The following is a 23,207-nucleotide window of genomic DNA, read 5'->3' as shown; positions in this document are numbered from 1 at the left end:
AGCTGTCAGATGCTTACATAGTTAGCTGAAAGTTATTGCTTGCGATATAGGGATAATGTTAGCTCTCTTGCATCAAGTTAAAAGTGATGGGCAGCTTCTGATTTTTTTTTTTTTGGTGAGTTGCTCTTATCTTGACTGAGTGTTGCCAATTGTCAGTTACCCTGTGTGTCATCACCTTAAGAGTTGCATAAGGCCTCAACATCCATCTTCCATTGACTCATTCCTTGCTATGACCCTGGACTTCCTCCTAGGACTTCCATCCAGCTCTTGTTCTTTCTTTCTCAACTGTTTGGTGCCATGTTATTTGTGGTCTTCCTATCTTTCTTTCTGGTGTCCATGTAAGTGCCGTAACGCAGTTGTTGCATTCCTTCCTGACGGTATGTCCCAAGAACTTCCATCTTCTTACTTCACCACTAAACTTTTCCATGTTGGCCTTTTCCAGCAGTTCACTCGTGCTGATCTTGATCTTATCTTGCCATTTTATCTTCAGAATTCTTCTTAATACATGATTTTGGAAGACAGCCAACTTTTTCTTGTCATCTTTGTTCATTTTCCATGTTTCACATCCATAAAGAAGGACTGGTTTATCCAGTGTCTTACAGAGCCTGATTTTGTTTTTCTCTTGATGTTATTGGCGCTCCAGATTTTGGTTAAACTCATGAATATTCTCCTTGCTTTCCCAATTCTAACCTTCATGTCTTCTTCACTTCCTCCTTGCTTTGTCATGGTCACACCAAGATCGGTAAATATCTCCACGTATTCAACTGGTTGATCATTCATCTTAATGCTTTCACTCCTTTTGGCATTCACATGCATCACTTTACACTTCTCGACATTGAGGCCTGTTCTACTTGCATTTTCTGTTAGCTTGTTGATTTAATTTCCTATATGTTGAAGAGATCAAAACTAGATCATCTTCAAGATCTTCAAGTTTCTCTGATGGTTTCTTGCTCAATTGGTTGTGTATGAAAAATGTCAGCTGGGGGACACGCACAATTGTTTTGAATAGTTTTATATGCTGTACTATTTACAATTTCCCTTCAGTAGAATTGAGAGGCCCAAACTTGTTCCAGCATGATGATGCCTCTGTGCATAAAGCGAATTCCCTGAAGACATGGTTTTCCAAGGTTGGACTAGAAGGACTCGAGTGTCCTGCACAGATCCCTGACCTCAACCCCACTGAACACATTTGGGATAAACTGGAACTTCAACTTCATGCCAGATGTCCTTGTCTATCCTCACTAATGCTCTTGTAGCTGAATGAACCCACAGCCACACTCCAAAATCTAGTGGAAAGCCCTCCCAGAGGAGTGGAGGCTGTTGATCACTCAGTCACTGAGAACTTCAAATTAATGCCCATGGTTCATCTGTGAGGGTTCTTAGTCATCCAGATCATTGTAAACCATACGTGCTAAAGAAGGCAACTGGACTTGCTTGAAATCCTTGAAGACGACATTTCCTCTCTCATCCGAAAGGCTTCTTCAGTTCTCTCTGACTAGTGGGGAGTTCCAGGTATTTATCCTCTAGTCTAGTGGACCAAAAACAACCCTAAGGAGAGTCATTGAGGTCTGTGGGATATGTGACCTCAACGACTCTGCTTAGGGTTGCTTTTGGTCCAGTAGAGGATAAATACCTGGACCTCCCCACTTGTCGGACAGAACTGAAGAAGCCTTTCGGATGAGAGGTGAAATGTCTTCAAGGATTTCAAGCAGGTCCAGTTGCCTTCTTTAGCACCCATGGTTAATATCCATGGTTTTGAAATGTGATATTCAACGGTCAGGTGTCCACATACTTTTGGTCATATAGTTGCAGGATACAAATGTGAGACAGGGCCAGTATATTTATCCTCTCTTGTATGAAAACAAGACAATTGGACCAAGAAGTGTGTGTTTATTCTCTCATCTGTTCAGAGTCCATGGTGGTAGTCAAAAGAGGTAACGTCACTATGAAACAAAACATAACCAGGACAAGCTGTTGCTTGTCCAGACCATTATCATTTTTATTGGAATACCTCTTCTCTTGAGAAAGAGAAAAATGACAGAACAGTCATGTTTTGGTGTTTCTACAAAGGCATGGTACATTAACAAACTCTGGGAAACCAGATGTGACAGGTGTTAGTTTCTCACACACTTACTAAATCCAGATGGCGAGAGGCCGAGGTGCTTCATGCGTGTGCGGACCAGTGCATTGAGCTCCTGCCTCTCGGAGCGGCGGAACAGGCTGAGCCTCTGCTGCGTGATCCTCTCAGCGGCACTGCCTGCTCCCTTGGCACCACCCAACCCGCGTCCACTCTTCCGGCTCAGCCGCCGCGCCCACTGCATGCTCTTCCTCCTCAGCAGTGGGTGATCTGTGGCGTGGGAGGACGATGATGATGATGAGAGAGGCTCAGATGAAGTGGAGTTGCGATGAGGTCCAGAGCGACAGAGCAGAGGCTCTCGCAGCTCCCGAGTATCCTCGTAGTCCTCCACTGTGATGGACACCTGAGACTGAGGAGGAGGAATGCAATTATATTTTAAAAGCACTTTGGATATGGAATTACTGCTCAAATGGGGATGATTTCAGAAAAATGATAAGTGCATTGATGAAATATTTACTCCAAGTGTTCGAGTCATATTGGTGCTTTCTGAACACTGGAAAATAAAATGAAATGCATAAAATAAGGCTTTCAAATCCCTTAAAAAGTTGTGTTTAGATCTGAATCTAATATTTAGTGCTTCGAATAAAGCACAGAAGATGTAACTCTCAAAAAAGAAAATGTTTCAAGCATCTGAAACATGGAAATTTTGTGAAATTGAACCCATGTAGTTCACATCTGGAGTGGAATAATGAATATAAACCTGACTATCTTGCTGTCGTGGTGTTCTGTTGTGGTTTGCTGGGCTATGCTATGCTGTGTTCTATTGTGACGAGGTTTGGTACGTTGCTGCAGGTTTGTGTACCTCAGACACGGGGCGTTTCTGAGCCTCTGTGCGGTAGATGCCGATGGGAATGTCTCCTGTGGAGGAGCAGAGTTTCTGGTACAGCCGGCCATAAGTGCGGATCCACAAATCCTCTTCTGTGATTTTCATCTGAGCGCAGATGATTTCATCATTAGTCATTACTGTGATCATAATAGCTGTTATAGTCATCATTTTCATCACTATAGTCATCACTATCAGCCATTATTGCCATCAGTGATTACTATCATCATGAGTCGTTGTCATTATAGGCATCACCATAGTCACCGTCGGCCATTATAATCATTACTGTCGACATCAGTCTTTATAGTCATCAGTCATTACTGTCATAAGTCATCACTATAGTCCTTACTACCATCATCATAGCCATTATCACAATTTATCATCATGGTCATCTCCATGATGATCATAGGTACACTATAATAATCACAAAGATAAAGTATGAGGTGTAATTCTTTATTAAAGAAATATTCTAATCTTTAGTATGAACAAGCACATTAATATACCATGTGATTTGTCAAAGGTGCTGTTACACCTGACCAATCAAAAGTGAAACTGATGGTGGTGATAACGCTGTTCATACTCACTGCACACAAGAAGCCCGAGCCAGGCATGGAGTCCAGTCCCAGTAGCAATCTGGTGATGGAGATCATGTAGTCCTTCACAAAGGACTTAGAGACACACAACAAACAACAGGAAGCACTTCATTATCCAGTGTATATCACTTTCTGCTCTGAGCTCATCTGATGAACAGGGGAGTGTGGATTACCGGCTCGGCTGTTACCTGATACAGCAGTGTGTCCAGCATGCTGACACTGAACACTTTCCCTGCAGCGAAGGGCAAACGGAACATGAAGACCAAGTTGGAGCCACGCTCTCGCTCCTTCTGCAGGGTGGAGGACACCAATCACACACCGATTAAGCACTGATTACTAGTGTGGCACGATACTGAGTCTTTGAGATTAAGCAGCAGAACCAGGCAGTAGTGAGACAAGACTGACCTTCTCCAGTTTGGAGAGGGCGAGTGAGTAGTGGTCTTTCACTCGGAACTGCATGAAGCGCATGTTGGCTGGGTGTGTGAGTTCTGTGATTATGCTGAGAGCCGGGAAAAGCCTGTAGGACAAAAGTTTGTTTACTCAATGTCCACTTAAACACTGGTTAAAAAAAAACAACCACCCTGAAATTATGCTGAAAATAGCCATATCAACATCATATCTCTTTACTCAAAGGTGTTTAGTTGGTTAAACCAGAACGTCAAGGACGTAGCAGCTCATCGGGCCTGCCATCAAAACATCAAACAGAACTGAAACGTGATGTGAGAGAGGACCAACCTCCACGACTAATTGTTTACAACAGGAAAATCAACAAAGGGCTAAATTTTGTTCCCCGAGGGAAGATCGACCCAAAACATCGATCAGACCTGGAATCGGATGATAAATGAGAGAGGAGATACAGTTCTAGTCAGAAGAAAATGTGTTAAGTTGAGCTAATGACTAATTTGTTAGCAAAAAATCGACGATACAATGGCCAAGTGTTGTGCAGAAGGTCGAGTTTTTTCAAATCAATCAATCAGAACTGAAATCCACTGAGGGAGGAGATACGATTTAACTGAAAATAAACAAGGCTGTAAACAAATTGTTTACAGCAGGAAAATCAACAAACAAATTACCAAGTTTTGTTCCTCAAGAGATCATCTACCCAAAACATCAATCAGATCTGAAATCAGATGAAAAATGAGAGAGGCCTGGAAAATTTGTTAAAGGGGAACTGAAGTCATGTTTAAACTTGCTTTGTTTCTTAATTAACGTGTTATTCAGTAACGTTTTGGGTTTTAGTAACCTTATATCGTGACTCGTATTGGCAACTAATTGAAATCAAATATTATACTTATCGGCCTGTTCGGTTTTTAGCCGTGTTGAATGTAGTTCGTTTGGTCCACGGCAGGCGTTGCTTATCCGCGCGATCTTCACGAGACTTGTGCGAGACTTCGAAACGTGAAGCGTCAGCCAGGTGTCAGTGCCGCCATTTTGAAAACTCTTTTCCAAACGAAATATTGCACAAAAACGAGTTTAAATGACGATTACTGCCGACTTTTTTCAAACTTTCCTGATTGCTATCAAAACTTCCGGCTTGATTATATCAGCATTCGAAAGAGGGCGCACGCGTCTTTTGACAACGTTGGCAGATGTCGGTCATTTTGATTTCCACTGTACGTTTTACTTCCGTCCTATGATGTCTCGCACAGGTCTCAACGAATCTTGTTTACGGCCATTGCTTTGACATATGGACTGATATATTACAGAGCATATTTCAAACACTCAAACTTTTAATAGCAAGTTCTAAGTTTAAAGTCCTTCCCACACCATGTGGCGCATAGGGCGGCGCCGATCTCAGTTTCCGTAGCCCTCGGCCTCTCGCCTATTACATAGCTAGGGTTACGGTGGGGGGCTAGTCCTCTGGTAACCGCGACGGTTTGACTCCCCACTTGCTATAACTTGCTATAGCAGTGACAAAATAATTATCAAAAATGTATTCCTATATTTAATAAAATGAGAAATAGAATTTTGATAATAAAAAAAAATTGCCTTCAGTTCTCCTTTAATATGGCCGAATTACAAACTTATTTGCAAAAAACTTAACAAAACAACCAAGTTTGGTACGGAGTGATGAGTTCTTTCAAACAAAACAATCAGAACGGAAATCCGTGGAGGAGATGCAATTTAACTGAATTGTGGACGACTGATGTCACGCCATGGTAACAGCTCATTGGCTTTATGGACAGATGAGCTAATGAACTGGGTTTGAAGCGTGCACAAAATAATGTATTTATTTAAAGTTATGCTAAATCAAAGTTTTAGCTAGCAAATCTTTTGGGCCTCATTTATCAATCTATTAGTTTAATTTTAGTTGAGTTGAAATGTTTTTTATGGTCAAATCTACAGAAATTTTGGTCACTCGTAAGTACAATTTCTTTGTACTTGTGTGTGTATATGTTAATAAGTGCCAATCATCTACAGATAACGCTAGTTGAGTGAAAGTAAGTTTTACTCCGGATGCTTTTCTAGAAGGTCGGCCTTTATCAGTCATTGACAAGGCTATGAAAACAAAACAAAAATTTATTTTCTTCAAAATAAAACCCAAAAATAAAACATCTGCGGTTTTGATCCAATGTACCTTGCTAATGCACTTCTTTCCAAATTGACTTGCTAACACTATAAAAAAAAACAAGCCTGATAGCTCGAGTGCATGAACACATTTGTCTGTCTGCTGCCATCCTCATAGTTGAGGGTTGGCGATCCAGGAAGCTATCAACCAGCTTCCCTGAATTCTCTTGGATGATTATAGCACACCACAGGGACTCAAACCCTTATCTGGTGGCAGGTACACATACCGTACACACCTATGGGCAATTTAGAGTAGCCAATTGACCTCATCCACATGTCTTTGGACTGTGGGGGGAACTGGAAGAAACCCACATAGACATGGGGAGAACATGCAAACTCCACACAGAAAGGTCCCCGTCGACTGCTGGGCTCAAACCCAGAACCTTCTTGCTGTAAGGCGACAGTGCTAACCACTACACCACCGTGCTGCCACATGAACACGCAAGTATAGCTTTTCATGGTCCGAAACAAACATGGCTAATAAAATGTTGTGACGTCCCGATTCATTAATACCAAGTAGATTCGTTTTAGTTTCGATATTGGTATCAGTGCAGGTATTGACGCAACCATAAGACAGACAAAACAGTATATGAGCCAGTAGCTACTTAGCTAGCTAATATATACTCGGTGGCCACCTGCTGTTTGATGCAGTTCTCTAAATCAGCCAATCGCTTGACAGCAGCACGATGCATCAAGTCACGCAGATACAAATCCAGAGCTTCAGTTAATGTTCACAATGGTCAAACATCAGAATGGGGAAAAATTGTGATCTCAATTTTTGTGTGACTTTCTTTCTTTCACTGTGGCAGCATGGGTGTTGGTTTGAGATGGACTACTGGTTTGAGGATTTCAGAAACTGCTGATCTCCTTCCTGGGGTTTTTACACACACAGTCTCTACACAGAATGGTGTGAAAAACAAAAAACATTAAGCGAGCGTGTGACAATTCTGTGGGTGGAAACAAACGCCTTGTTGATAAGAGAGGTCAAAGGAAAATGGCCAGATTGGGTCGAGCTTTTTTGCCAGGAAGGCTATAGTAACTCGTAGAATCACTCTTTACAACCGTGGTGAGCAGAAAAGCATCTCAACAGCAGAAAGAAGACCACATTGGATTCCGCTCTTACAGCCAAGAACAAGGCCCTATTAAAGTGGCCGGTGAGTGTATCTAGCTGTTTAGTATAAATTAGGATGTGTACAGGAGGCGAGGGTGGCATGCTCACGGTTCCCTTTGCATCAGAGCTGTAATACCATCCTGCACACAGTTCAATTATTAACGAGGGATTACACTAGATATGTGGAGGGTTAGGTGTCATGTCTACGGGGAAAAAATGTTTATCAATATGTGCTTAAATATTAATTCCCAGGCATGTTTACCGCCCACGTCAAGAGGTAAAGAGGTCATCGTGCATACACACTAATAACCAGCACCTGAAGAGCGTCTGTACATTCACGATGGTTTTCGCATCGGCCATGTAGTCCTCCTCGGCAATCATCGAGCTCTCCTTATCCACCACCACCATGGTGTCTGCGAAAGTCACGCCACAGCGCAACAGACTGTCCAGACTACACACACACACACACATTTTAAAATAAGGCACAGAATAATGAATTTCTCATTAGTGAGAAGGAGCGTATCGAGTACAGGAAATGCCTGAGGCTTCTCTTACTTGTCGATAGATCCCACGGTGTAGAAGACCATGGGGAACCAGCAGATCGCCTCAAGGAAGTCTGCTTCAGGTCTGATAACAAACAACCCCCCACACACAAGAAAGAACAGTAAAACTCATTAGTGTGGATGGTTCGATTTATACCTGCTGGGAGCGGATTCTGATTGCCAAGTTTTAAACTCATGGGTCTGTTACATGGAATATTGGAGCCCGAAGCCGTTGGTTAGACTGCCATGTGTGGTTTACGTCTTTTTTGTAATTGTTTTGCACTGAAGCTACAAATCAGGGGAGGTTACACTGACTAGAAACAATTCTAGAAAACATTTCTTCCTCTGTGTGAATGCAGAACTGTATATCAGAGTTTACAGTGATTTTCTTTTTTTTTTTACTTGAACCCATTTGTTTTATCATTTATTTCTACCCAGTTTCCACCCAATAGCTCAACGCATCTTTTTGCCATTGTTGGGAGTTGATCTCACAAGTACAGGGTGTAATTTGTACTTTGATTGTGTGCATATTCTCTTTTGAAGGCGCTTTTGAAAACTGGATGAATCATTCACTCACTCACTCAGTCCCTTGCTCACTCATTCATTTGGTCAGTCACTCAATTACTCAGTCACTCAAATAGTCAGTCACTCAGTTAGTTATATACTCTGTCACTTGCTCACTCACTCAGTTGCTTAGTCAGTCAGTCAGTCAGTCAGTCACTCATTCCCTCACTCCTTCACTCAGTTACTCCCTGTCAGTCAGTCAGTCACTCCCTCAGTCACTCATTCACTCAGTTACTCCCTCAGTCACTCACTGACTCAGTTACTCCCTCAGTCACTCAGTTACTCCCTCAGTCACTCATTCACTCAGTTACTCCCTCAGTCACTCCCTCCCTCAGTCACTCACTGACTCAGTTACTCCATCATTCACCCAGTTACTCCCTCATTCACTCAGTTACTCCCTCATTCACTCAGTTACTCCCTCAGTCACTCACTGACTCAGTTACTCCCTCAGTCACTCAGTTACTCCCTCAGTCACTCACTGACTCAGTTACTCCCTCATTCACTCAGTTACTCCCTCAGTCACTCACTCATTCACTCAGTTACTCGCTGACTCACTCACTCCCTCAGTCACTCACTCATTCACTCAGTTACTCCCTCAGTCACTCACTCCCTCAGTCACTCACTCATTCACTCACTCCCTCAGTCACTCACTCATTCACTCAGTTACTCCCTCAGTCACTCATTCACTCCCTCCCTCAGTCACTCACTCATTCACTCAGTTACTCCCTCAGTCACTCACTGACTCAGTTACTCCCTCACTCATTCACTCACTCCCTCAGTCACTCACTCATTCACTCAGTTACTCCCTCAGTCACTCACTGACTCAGTTACTCCCTCAGTCACTCACTCCCTCAGTCACTCACTCATTCACTCAGTTACTCCCTCAGTCACTCATTCACTCAGTTACTCCCTCAGTCACTCACTCCCTCAGTCACTCACTCATTCACTCAGTTACTCCCTCAGTCACTCACTCCCTCAGTTATTCACTCATTGTCAGTTACTCACTGACTCAGTTACTCCCTCAGTTACTCGCTGACTCAGTTACTCCCTCAGTCACTCAGTTACTCCCTCAGTCACTCATTCACTCAGTTACTCCCTCAGTCACTCATTCACTCAGTTACTCCCTCAGTCACTCATTCACTCAGTTACTCGCTGACTCACTCACTCCCTCAGTCACTCACTCATTCACTCAGTTACTCCCTCAGTCACTCACTGACTCAGTTACTCCCTCAGTCACTCACTCCCTCAGTCACTCACTCATTCACTCAGTTACTCCCTCAGTCACTCACTGACTCAGTTACTCCCTCAGTCACTCACTCCCTCAGTCACTCACTCATTCACTCAGTTACTCCCTCAGTCACTCACTGACTCAGTTACTCCCTCACTCATTCACTCACTCCCTCAGTCACTCACTCATTCACTCAGTTACTCCCTCAGTCACTCACTGACTCAGTTACTCCCTCAGTCACTCATTCACTCAGTTACTCCCTCAGTCACTCACTCCCTTAGTCATTCACTCAGTTACTCACTCATTCACTCAGTTACTCGCTGACTCAGTTACTCCCTCACTCATTCACTCACTCCCTCAGTCACTCACTCATTCACTCAGTTACTCCCTCAGTCACTCACTGACTCAGTTACTCCCTCAGTCACTCATTCACTCAGTTACTCCCTCAGTCACTCACTCCCTCAGTCACTCACTGACTCAGTTACTCACTCAGTTACTCCCTCACTCACTCCCTCAGTCACTCAAATACTCAGTTACTCACTCATTCACTCAGTTACTCGCTGACTCAGTTACTCCCTCAGTCACTCATTCACTCAGTTACTCCCTCAGTCAGTCACTCACTGACTCAGTTACTCACTCAGTTACTCCCTCACTCACTCCCTCAGTCACTCAAATACTGTTACTCACTCATTCACTTGGTTACTCCCTCAGTCACTCACTGACTCAATTACTCCCTCATTCACTCAGTTACTCACTCACTTACTCCCTCAGTCACTCACTGACTCAGTTACTCACTCATTCACTCGGTTACTCACTCAGTTACTCGCTGACTCAGTTACTCCCTCAGTCACTCACTGACTCAGTTACTCACTCATTCACTCAGTTACTCCTTCAGTCACTCAAAGACTCAGTTACTCACTCATTCACTCCCTCAGTCACCCAGTTACTCAGTTACTCCCTCAATCACTCACTGACTCAGTTACTCCCTCATTCACTCAGTTACTCACTCACTTACTCCCTCAGTCACTCACTGACTCAGTTACTCACTCATTCACTCGGTTACTCACTCAGTTACTCCCTCACTCATTCACTCAGTTACTCCCTCAGTCACTCAAAGACTCAGTTACTCACTCATTCACTCCCTCAGTCACTCAGTTACTCACTCAGTTACTCCCTCAGTCACTCACTCACTCATTCACTCACTCAGTCACTCATTCACTCACTCACTCAGTTACTCCCTCAGTCACTCACTGACTCAGTTACTCACTCATTCACTCACTGACTCAGTCACTCATTCACTCACTCCCTCAGTCACTCACTGACTCAGTTACTCCCTCAGTCACTCATTCACTCAGTTACTCCCTCAGTCACTCACTCACTCAGTCACTCACTCACTCACTCACTCACTCACTCACTCACTCACTCACTCACTCAGTTACTCCCTCAGTCACTCACTGACTCAGTTACTCACTCATTCACTCACTGACTCAGTTAGTCACTCATTCACTCAGTCACTCACTCCTTCAGTCACTCACTGACTCAGTTACTCCCTCAGTCACTCATTCACTCAGTTACTCCCTCAGTCACTCACTCACTCCCTCAGTCACTCACTCATTCACTCAGTTACTCCCTCAGTCACTCATTCACTCAGTTACTCACTCATTCACTCAGTTACTCACTCATTCACTCAGTTGCTGACTCAGTTACTCCCTCAGTCACTCATTCACTCAGTTACTCCCTCAGTCACTCACTCCCTCAGTCACTCACTCATTCACTCAGTTACTCCCTCAGTCACTCACTCCCTCAGTCACTCTATGACTCAGTTATTCACTCATTCAGTCAGTTACTCACTGACTCAGTTACTCCCTCAGTCACTCACTGACTCAGTTACTCCCTCAGTCACTCAGTTACTCCCTCAGACCCCAGAGGAAACTGACACGGACCCAGGTTTAAAACGTGAAACCAGGCAGACAGACTCTGAGCTCAGGATCGAAACACTGGAGCCGTGATACACTCCTCTCCACCACCATGACAAATAAGTGTGAGAATCACTTCCCATGAAAACGATATGTAAATAAGGATTTTGTGTAATATTTGTTCTCGAACGCTGTGACAAGTTTAGATCTTTCAGTCAAATTGAAACAAAGCCTAGTCACATGCACATAAATGAATGAAAACTTTTTGACGGCTCGATTTTAACGCCGTTAGATTTTAAAGTTCTGACATGAAGCCTTTATTTCAAGAAACCTTTTGATCATTTAGAGACACTGAAGCATAATCCTTATAAATTGGTATGATGAAATTTTGTCTTCAACCATCAGAAACAAATTTCTGCAAATTTAATAGCTGCGTTTTGGTGGTATTAATTTACACAATCTCTGTCCCTGAAGTGACTTTCAGGCTGCAGTAAACCACACTACTCATCATAAACTAATCTAATTGCATCGACTCCATCCTGTAATTTATACTTTTGAGTCGAAACAATACAAATGACATGTTTATTAATGTAAACATTATTTTGCTTGCGTAAACACTCGGTCCTGTGCAGATCGAGGTAGTAAATCAGCTTGAATGTATTTTTTGAGGGATTGCAAGTTTTCATGTGGTTTTTAAACCACATAAAGCTGTAAAAAATCTGGAATGAAGGGTATATCTTACCAAGTGTACATCCATCCATCCATCCATCCATCCATTATCTCTAGCCGCTTTATCCTGTTCTACAGGGTCGAAGGCAAGCTGGAGCCTATCCCAGCTGACTACGGGCGAAAGGCGGGGTACACCCTGGACAAGTCGCCAGGTCATCACAGGGCTGACACAAAGACACAGACAACCATTCACACTCACATTCACACCTACGGTCAATTTAGAGTCACCAGTTAACCTAACCTGCATGTCTTTGGACTGTGGGGGAAACCGGAGCACCCGGAGGAAACCCACGGGGAGACGGGGAGAACATGCAAACTCCGCACAGAAAGGCCCTCGCCGGCCACAGGGCTCGAACCCAGACCTTCTTGCTGTGAGGCGACAGCGCTAACCACTACACCACCGTGCCGCCACCAAGTGTACACTATAGTAAAATTAGATAAAAAGTGTTGTAGATTTGAATGAAACCTTGGCAGAAATAAAGAAGCAAACTTCAGATGCTAAGCATACGTTGTCAAGTCGAGTTTTTGATTCAACTGCTTCAATAAGATGTTTAACCAAGAACAAAAGTACAAATAATAAGACAATACTTTGGGGGAAAAATGTTCAGGGTAGTTTTGAGGAACAGATACAGCCTGATATAGTTATATCTTTTTTTCCTTTAAATCCAATTGGAGTTCAGTTTCTCAAGAACCGTCAAAAATGAGATTAAAAAAGGAATAAAATAAGTGAAAGCTGATTATCTTCAGCGTGAGGTGACTTCAATGACCACCTGATGTTCTTCCCCTCAGAGTCTCTGATCAGATTCACCAAACTGACAACTGAAGCCTGTGCTATGAAATCTGACCTACGATCAGTAAACGGGAAGCATTGAAATGAATGACTCAGAGCTTTATTGCCTCTGATTACATTAAAGGCCTGTCGTGTGCCGAATCACTTTTCCTTCACAGGCGAAACCACGGCGATTAGGTTCTATATTTAACGTGGGCTGCTGCTGCTGCAGCGTGACGAACACGAGGTCACGGCTGACGAGGAAAGTCCGGATACAGGAGCTCTCACCATCAGAAAGTTATTATTTCTTCAAAGCAATGTTATCATTTATGTCAGGATTTAAAAAAAAAAGATCCAGATTGTTTTTCAGAAGACCAGGAGGTCAAATACTTTTTTTTTTCCTAATTCCACCTCATAAGTGTAATTTCAGATGTGAATAAATGTGAAAACAATTCCAAAAAAATCTCAATGTTTAATCTTCCATCTTAGTTACAACAAGGAAGTGTGATATGGGTGATTTACGATTGTGGTGTCATTTGTGTTATAACATTAAAGGGGAACTGAAGTCATTTTTAAACTTGCTTTATTTCTTAATTAACGTGTTATTCAATTACGTTTTCGGTTTTAGTAACCTTATATCGTGACTCGTATTGGCAACTAACTGCAATTAAATATTATACGTATTGGCCTATTCGGTTTTTAGCCATGTTGAATTTAGTTCGTTTGGTTCACGGCAGGCGTCGCTTATCCACGCGATCTTCACGAGACTCGTGCGAGACTTCGAAATGTGAAGTGTCAGCGCCGCCATTTTGAAAACTGTTTTCCAAACGAAGTATTGCGCAAAAACGAGTTTAAATGACGATTACCACCTACTTTTTTCAAACTTTCCTGATTGCTATCAAAACAAACAAAATTTCTGGCTTGATTACATCAGCATTCGAAAGAGGGCGCGCGCGTCTTTTGACAACGTAGGCCGATGTTGCCCTGTGTCCGAAATCGCTCCCTACTCATGATATAGTGCACTATATAGTGAGGACGCCATTTTGTAGCGCTGTCCGAAACCTTAGTGAGGATTATTTACACCCTATATAGTGCACTCAAAGTATCCCACAATGCATCATGAAAAGTAGTTTACAATGATGGTCACTAACCAAAGCAAAGTGCATTGCGGTCGCGCTGAAAGAAATCTAATTAAAGTCTCAAATTTGATTTATTAAAAAGCAGCAGCAAAGAAGAAAGTATTCAGCCTTGATTTAAAAGAACTGAAGGCTGCAGGTACTTTGTATTGATTAATGTGGGAAATGCGCTCAGTATAATATGGATTTATCACAAAAATACACGCATGTGTTTAATATTTTGCAAACCCACCAGCCGACTGAACTGGCACATTTTAATTGTGCGACAGTAATGACGTAAATACCAGCGTGACGGACTAGTGTCCGAAAGCGTTTTTTAATTTTACCAATGAGCTCACTGTATAGTCCTCTATACAGTAATTCCCTATATAGGGAGTAGGCAACGAGTGAGCGATTTCGGACACAGATTATATTAGATTAGATAAAACTTTATTGATCCCTTTGGGAGGGTTCCCTCAGGGAAATTAAGATTCCAGCAGCATCATTACAGATAAACAGAGAAAAGAAATGGAGAAGACTTCTAGATAAATTAAAATAAATTAAGTATTTACATATACAAATATAAAAAGAATAAGCAATTTTGGACACGGTTTGATTTCCGCTATACGTTTTATTTCCGTCCTACGATGTCTCGCACAGGTCTCAACGAATCTCGTTTACGGCCATTGCTTTGACATATGGACTGATATATTACAGAGCATATTTCAAACACTCAGAACTTGCTATAGCAGTGACAAAATAGCTATCAGAAATGCATTCCTATATTTAATTAAATGAGATAAACAGAATTTTGATAATAAAAAAATGCCTTCAGTTCCCCTTTAAACCCACTGACAGGTGAAGAAGTGAATTACATTGATTATCTCATTTCAGTGCCGCCTGTCAAAGGGTGGGATATATCAGGCGGCAAGAAAGAGAACAGTCAGTTCTTGAAGTTGATGTGTTGGAAACAGGAAAAATGGGCAAGCGTAAGGATCTGAGCAACTCTGACGAGGGCCAAATTGTGATGGCAAGATGACTGGGTCTGAGTTTCTCCAAAATGGCCCATCTTGTGGGGTGTTCCTGGTATGCATTGGTTAGTACCTACCAAAAGTGGTCCAAGGATCCAAAGGACAACCGGTGAACTGGCGACAGGGTCATGGGTGTCAAAGGCTCATTGATTCGCATGGGACATATGGCTAGCCCATATGGTCCAATCCCACAGAAAAGCTACTGCAGCACAAACTGCTGAAAAAAGTTAATGCCGACACCTTTCTGTTTTAGCCAGCATTAACTTTTTCAGCAGTTTGTGCTACAGTAGTTGGTTTTTACCTGTTAGTGGTCATAAAGTTATGGCTGATCGGTGTGTGTGTATATATATATATATGGATGGATGGATGAATACCTTCCTTGATACCTTAATGATCCTTTGCAGGAAATTACAAGTTACAGCAGCATCAACCATACTCAGGATTCATTCATCAACCATACTTGGAAAAGAATAAATAAATAAATAATAAAAATAAAAAAAACAGATCTATCTACATAACAAAGTTCACACACTTATAGAAATACTAAAATTTAAAAATACAGAATTTAAAAATAATGCTAAATAATGCTGGAATACTAAATGCTGGAATGCTAAAGTGCTGGAGTTTATTGCACATTGAGCTTGATGGGTATAGATAAAAACACACACACCGATCACAGTCTCCTGTTTATTATACTACAAACATTATTTTGGAAAAATGTGCTTTCGCATAATTTTTGGGAATTTTTATTGGGAAAAATATTCAACAACTTTACTGTTATGCACTGTAGTGTCTCCAAAATCACTAACAGGAGACTGTTGATGTGCGCAGTGATTTTGGTGACATCACAGTGAATAAGGGTGACGTTACTGAATATTTCGTAGCATCTCTTTTCAGTCCTGCACTTTTTAGACGGTCCCTGTGCACTCATCTCACAGCCGACTCCCAGAGAGACCAGTGTTATTAGTCCAGCTCAGAGAACGACTCATTTTGATTAAAATCAGGTTGTAGATTATTGTTTACCTTCGTATAGTAGGAAAGAGGAGTCTATTGTATTGTAACAATGTTTTACTTAAGAGTTATTGGTTCAGGAAGTTTGAATCTGTGAATATATTTCCAGCTTTACCCCAGTTCAACCCAAGCATGAAATAGAACTTAATTAAATCATGTAAATGAGCCATGTTACCCAGTTAATTCTCCACATTACCCAGTTTCTCCACATTACCCAGTTTATTCCCCACGTTGCCCCGTTTATTCCCCACTTTGCCCCGTTTATTCTCCAGGTTACCCGGTTTATTCTCCACGTTACCCAGTTTATTCCCCACGTTACCCAGTTTATTCTCTGTTACCCAGTTTATTCCTCATACTACCCAGTTTATTCCCCACATTACCCGGTTTATTCCCCACGTTACCCGGTTTATTCCCCACGTTACTGGTTTATTCCCCACGTTACCCGGTTTATTCCCCATACTACCCAGTTTATTCCCCATTCTACCCAGTTTATTCTCCATGTTACCCAGTTTATTCTCCATGTTACCCAGTTTATTCTCCATGTTACCCAGTTTATTCCCCATACTACCCAGTTTATTCCCCACGTTACCCAGTTTATTCCCCACGTTACCCAGTTTATTCCCCACGTTGCCCTGTTTATTCCCCACGTTACTTGGTTTATTCTCCACGTTACCCAGTTTATTCTCCATGTTACCCAGTTTATTCTCCACATTGCCCAGTTTATTCCCCATACTACCCAGTTTATTCTCCATGTTATGCAGTTTATTCCCCATACTACCTGGTTTATTCTCTATGTTACCCAGTTTATTCCCCACGTTACCCGGTTTATTCCCCACGTTACCCAGTTTATTCCCCATACTACCCAGTTTATTCTCCAAGTTGCCCAGTTTATTCCCCATACTACCCAGTTTATTACCCATACTACCCAGTTTATTCCCCACATTACCCAGTTCATTCCCCATACTACCCAGTTTATTCTCCATGTTGCCCAGTTTATTCCCCATACTACCCAGTTTATTCCCCATACTACCCAGTTTATTCTCTGTTACCCAGTTTATTCCCCATGTTACCCAGTTTATTCCCCACGTTACCCAGTTTATTCCCCACGTTACCCAGTTTATTCCCCACGTTACCCAGTTTATTCCCCACGTTACCCAGTTTATTCCCCACATTGCCCAGTTTATTCTCCACATTGCCCAGTTTATTCCCCATACTACCTGGTTTATTCTTCACATTACCCAGCTTATTCCCCATGTTACCCAATTTATTCCCCATACTGCCCAGTTTATTCCCCACGTTGCCCCGTTTATTCCCCACTTTGCCCCGTTTATTCTCCAGGTTACCCAGTTTATTCTCCAGGTTACCCGGTTTATTCTCCACGTTACCCAGTTTATTCCCCACATTACCCAGTTTATTCCCCATACTACCCAGTTTATTCCCCACATTACCCAGTTTATTCCCCACACTACCCGGTTTATTACCCACGTTACCCGGTTTATTACCCACGTTACCCGGTTTATTCCCCACGTTACCCGGTTTATTCCCCACGTTACCCGGTTTATTCCCCACGTTACCCAGTTTATTCTCCGTGTTGCCCAGTTTATTCCCCATGTTACCCAGTTTATTCTCCATGTTACCCAGTTTATTCCCCATACTACCCAGTTTATTCCCCACGCTACCCAGTTTATTCCCCACGCTACCCAGTTTATTCCCCACGTTGCCCCGTTTATTCCCCACGTTACTTGGTTTATTCTCCACGTTACCCGGTTTATTCTCCATGTTACCCGGTTTATTCCCCATACTACCCGGTTTATTCCCCACGTTACCCGGTTTATTCCCCATGTTACCCAATTTATTCCCCACATTACCCAGTTTATTCCCCATACTACCCGGTTCATTCCCCACGTTACCCGGTTCATTCCCCATGTTCCCTGGTTCATTCCCCATACTAACCGGTATATTCCCCACGTTACCCGGTTTATTCCCCCCGTTACCCGGTTCATTCCCCACGTTGCCCGGTTCATTCCCCACGTTGCCCAGTTCATTCCCCATACTACCCGGTACATTCCCCACGTTACCCGGTTTATTCCCCACGTTACCCAGTTTATTCCCCACATTACCCAGTTTATTCCCCACGTTTCCCAGTTTATTCCCCATGTTACCTGGTTCATTCCCCACGTTACCCGGTTCATTCCCCATGTTCCCTGGTTCATTCCCTATACTACCCGGTATATTCCCCACGTTACCCGGTTTATTCCCCACGTTACCCAGTTTATTCCCCACGTTACCCGGTTTATTCCCCACGTTACCCGGTTTATTCCCCACGTTACCCAGTTTATTCTCCATGTTGCCCAGTTTATTCCCCATGTTGCCCAGTTTATTCCCCATGTTACCCAGTTTATTCTCCATGTTACCCAGTTTATTCCCCATACTACCCAGTTTATTCCCCACACTACCCAGTTTATTCCCCACGCTACCCAGTTTATTCCCCACGTTGCCCCGTTTATTCCCCACGTTACTTGGTTTATTCTCCACGTTACCCAGTTTATTCCCCATACTACCCGGTTTATTCCCCACGTTACCCAGTTTATTCCCCATACTACCCGGTTTATTCCCCACGTTACCCAGTTTATTCCCCATACTACCCGGTTTATTCCCCACGTTACCCGGTTTATTCCCCACGTTACCCGGTTTATTCCCCATGTTACCCAATTTATTCCCCACATTACCCAGTTTATTCCCCATACTACCCGGTTCATTCCCCACGTTACCCGGTTCATTCCCCATGTTCCCTGGTTCATTCCCCATACTAACCGGTATATTCCCCACGTTACCCGGTTTATTCCCCCCGTTACCCAGTTCATTCCCCACGTTGCCCGTTTCATTCCCCACGTTGCCCGTTTCATTCCCCACGTTGCCCGGTTCATTCCCCATACTACCCGGTACATTCCCCACGTTACCCGGTTTATTCCCCACGTTACCCAGTTTATTCCCCACGTTACCCAGTTTATTCCCCACATTACCCAGTTTATTCCCCACATTACCCGGTTCATTCCCCATGTTCCCTGGTTCATTCCCTATATTACCCGGTATATTCCCCACGTTACCCGGTTTATTCCCCACGTTATCCGGTTTATTCCCCACGTTACCTGGTTTATTCCCCACGTTACCTGGTTTATTCCCCACGTTACCCAGTTTATTCCCCACGTTACCCGGTTTATTCCCCACGTTGCCAGGTTTATTCCCCATACTACCCAGTTTATTCCCCATGTTACCTGGTTTATTCTCCACACACCTCATTGAAACCATAGATTCAACTATGAGTTTAAAGATATCACATTATAATGTCTGTGAAGATTCTCAATCATCCAGGTCATAGTAAACTGTGGGTGGTAGAAATGGGCAACTGGACTTGCTTGAAAATTCTTGAAAACGTTTCACCTCTCGTCCAAAAGGCTTCCTCAGTTCTGTCTGACTAACAGAACCCATTTCTACCACCCACAGTTTACTATGACCTGGATGATTGATAATCTTCACAGACATGTTTCCATGCATTTTGGGATGAGAACCCTTCGACTGGTGCGGGAGTATGAGAAGTGTTCCAGAAAACTGGCAGACTACAGAAACCACCTGCGTTTTAACCTGAGATGCCGACAATCCAACATTATCCCCACCAGCCTACGCCTATTTTCAGCGGTTAAAGGACACAGAGCTGAGACAATCCTGCAGAAAGCCCAGAAGCGGCTTCTCAGTGAGAGAGTGAGACAAGTACATTTCACCATCGATGCTCTCCAGAACAAGACTAAACTGAGGTTTGAGGAGTTGACAGCCCTTCTTCCCAGTGAAGTTTTGGAACGAGTCTCTGATCTCACTGAGAAGGCACAGCTTTCACAACACACCAAAGGTAAGGAACGACAGATGCACAAATTTCAAAAATTGCTGTCTAAAACCACCTCCTCCGGCAAGACAGAAGGGCTGACTTGGAGGAAGAAATCTGACCAGGCTACACAACCGGAAATAGAAGAGAAATGGGTGAAGAACTTATCCGACAGGGTACTCACCCAACCAGAGAGAGAGGTCTTATCCAAGGGTCTTAACTTTGCAGTTTCACCTGAGCGGATACCGGTAGTAGAACTCATCACAGCCACAGAGACAGCCATCAGGAACAACAACCTGACCAACACGGAGTCAGAACAACTTAGACTGAAGATATCAGCTGCTTTATCCAGTGTGAAAGCACCCCCCTCCAACCTCACCAGCCAAGAAAGGAGGGCTCTTACAGTGCTTCAAAGAGACCGGAACATCACCATCCTTCCTGCTGACAAAGGGAGATGCACAGTGGTGCTAAACACAGCGGACTACCACTCCAGGATGACCAGTCTCCTCAGTGATACAACCACTTATGAAACACTGAGGAGGGACCCCACAAGTGGTTACAAAAGGAAAGTTGTTAGCTGTTTGCAACAACTAGAAAAGGACCAAGCCATCAACCGATCTCTTTACTACAGATTGTACCCTGGGGAAGCCGTGCCTCTCATATACGGACTCCCTAAGATTCACAAAGAAGGAGCTCCTCTCAGACCTATTATCAGCAGTATAAACTCGGTCACATATAACATTGCTAAACACCTAGCCACCATCTTGGCTCCTCTAGTTGGGAATACACCATATGTCAAAAATTCCCAAGATTTTGATTCTAAAGTTGCAGACCTCAAACTAGATTCAGATGAAACCATGGTTTCCTACGATGTCACTTCTCTGTTCACCTGCATTCCCACCACAGAAGCAGTCGGATCTGTAAGAAAACGACTCCTTCAGGATAGCTCCTTACTGGATAGAACGAAACTCACCACGGATCAGATTTGCACCCTGCTTGACCTCTGCCTGACTACCACTTATTTCCAGTTTAATGAAAGTTTCTACAGACAGAAGCATGGATGTGCCATGGGATCACCAGTGTCCCCTATTGTGGCCAATTTATACATGGAGGAAGTGGAACATATAGCTTTGACCACTTTTGCAGGAGTTGCTCCCAGCCATTGGTTTAGATACGTGGATGATACCTGGGTTAAAATCAAAATCCATGAGGTGGAAGCTTTCTCGAAACACATCAATGTAGTGGATAGCAACATCAACTTCACTTGGGAGGATGTCAGTGGGAATAATCTAGCCTTCTTGGATTGTGATGTACACATTAGACAAGACAGAAGCCTTAGTATCGAGGTCTACCAGAAACCCACACACACAGACCAGTACCTACTTTTCGACTCTCACCACCCACTGGAACATAAATTGGGGGTCATTAGGACCTTGCAACACAGGGCTCAGAACATTCTTACAACATTAGAGGGAAAAGAGAAGGAGCAGAATCATATCAAGAAAGCACTTCAGAATTGCGGTTATCCCAACTGGGCTTTCCTAAAGAGCATAAAAAGGAACATAACTGACAAGGATGATAACAGGAACAAACGCAAGAACATTGTCATTCCCTACATTTCTGGTCTATCCGAGAAACTCAGGAGGATCTTCTACAAACACAACATTCCGGTACATTTCAGACCCAGTAACACCCTGAAGCAGAAACTGGTCCACCCTAAGGACAGAATACCTAGACACAAACAGGACAACGTAGTGTATGCAATTCAGTGCAGTGATGATTGCACGGATTCGTATATTGGAGAGACGAAACAACCGCTATACAGGCGCTTGGCCCAACACAGGAGAGCCAGCTCCTCAGGCCAGGACTCGGCTGTCTACATTCATCTTAACAACAAAGGACACTCATTTCAGGATTGTAACGTACGCATTTTAGCCAGAGAGGATCGTTGGTATGAGCGAGGAGTTAAAGAAGCCATTTTTGTCAACCTGGAACGGCCATCACTGAACAGAGGTGGGGGTCTAAGACATCATTTGTCAAACATCTACAAGGCGGTCTTGGACACTCTTCCCAGACGGCTGGGTGTACGCCAGGACCCAGCTGTTTTCGGTGACTCACAGGAGGACAGAGAGAGTCAGATTGCCATTGATCACCCTAACGGGCAATCCTTTGATCACCCTAATGACTCGCCGTTCACACCCAGCCTCCAGTGACCCACACCAACATGATGCCTCAATGACACCGTAGATGAGCTGGTCATCAGAATTCTGATTCTGATCCAGGAGAAGATAAATATCTGATACTCCCTATTAGTCAGACAGAACCGAGGAAGCCTTTTGGACGAGAGGTGAAACGTTTTCAAGAATTTTCAAGCAAGTCCAGTTGCCCATTTCTACCACCCACAGATCACATTATAATGCGATACTAAATTATCATGTTATAACGTGCAATGTTTCACGTAATAACATTAAAATATATTGTTAAAACCTGACAAAATATATTATATAATAAACCTTTCATGTTATTACGTGTTCCTGATTTAAAAAAAATTTTTCCAGTGTGGCAGCAATACGCTTCCGTATTATACAGTATTTGCTTAAGTAATTTTATTGAATGAAATCTTGTTGAGCTCCTATTTCACTGGCAGATAATTGAACATGTCATTTCCAGGAGGGTAAAAGTGAGATTTCCAGCTGGACGCTGTTATTTTTTGACTCACATGCTCTCCAGCAGGAGTACTATGGGGTTCAGCTCCTTCCTGGGTCTGTAATATGCTCGCAGAGGCACGATGAAGTTGTAGAGGCCGTTCCCGGCGCTTTCAGCCGACACGATGATCAGCTTGTTCTTGAAACCGTATGAACGAGCGTCCTCGTAGGGCATGTGATGGCATGCCTGGGACAAAAGAACAAAGACTCAAGAGAACTGATAACCTAATCATGCAGAAGTTAACAACTCCAGGGAAAAATGAAGGCATAATTTAACAAACTGGGACCCTGTCGCCCTGTCAAATCTGGTTTAACATCCAGTAATAATAAAGACTGCGTTTAATTTATCTTTACAAAATAATTGAATCATTACAGAGAATGAGAATTTCCTAATAATTCAATCAGAAACTTGTCTGAGGTCTGAACACTCCAAGCTAGTATAAAATCGTAGAGCAGTTATAGGCTGCTGTTTTATTGTTCACATGTAG

General features: G+C 43.1%; 1 protein-coding gene across 2 annotated transcripts in view; it reads right to left on the bottom strand.

Annotated features, from left to right (window-relative positions):
* Positions 1-23,207, bottom strand: part of LOC132900412 (potassium channel subfamily T member 2) — a 349,331-nt gene that overhangs the window by 2,792 nt on the left and 323,332 nt on the right. The window contains exons 21-28 of one of the 2 annotated variants that reach the window (XM_060942489.1): positions 22,734-22,906; positions 7,788-7,859; positions 7,549-7,683; positions 3,959-4,070; positions 3,742-3,843; positions 3,545-3,628; positions 2,940-3,068; positions 2,135-2,486 (exon numbers count right to left, since the gene is read on the bottom strand). In XM_060942489.1, the coding sequence (XP_060798472.1) occupies positions 2,135-2,486; positions 2,940-3,068; positions 3,545-3,628; positions 3,742-3,843; positions 3,959-4,070; positions 7,549-7,683; positions 7,788-7,859; positions 22,734-22,906 (1,159 nt within the window). The remainder of the gene's footprint in view (positions 1-2,134; positions 2,487-2,939; positions 3,069-3,544; positions 3,629-3,741; positions 3,844-3,958; positions 4,071-7,548; positions 7,684-7,787; positions 7,860-22,733; positions 22,907-23,207) is intronic. The other variant, XM_060942490.1, reaches the window with a different exon arrangement.

The sequence above is a fragment of the Neoarius graeffei genome, chromosome 16, assembly GCF_027579695.1.
Source record: "Neoarius graeffei isolate fNeoGra1 chromosome 16, fNeoGra1.pri, whole genome shotgun sequence".
Classification (NCBI taxonomy): Eukaryota; Metazoa; Chordata; class Actinopteri; order Siluriformes; family Ariidae; genus Neoarius; species Neoarius graeffei.
This window is presented reverse-complemented; position numbering and strand designations above follow the sequence as displayed.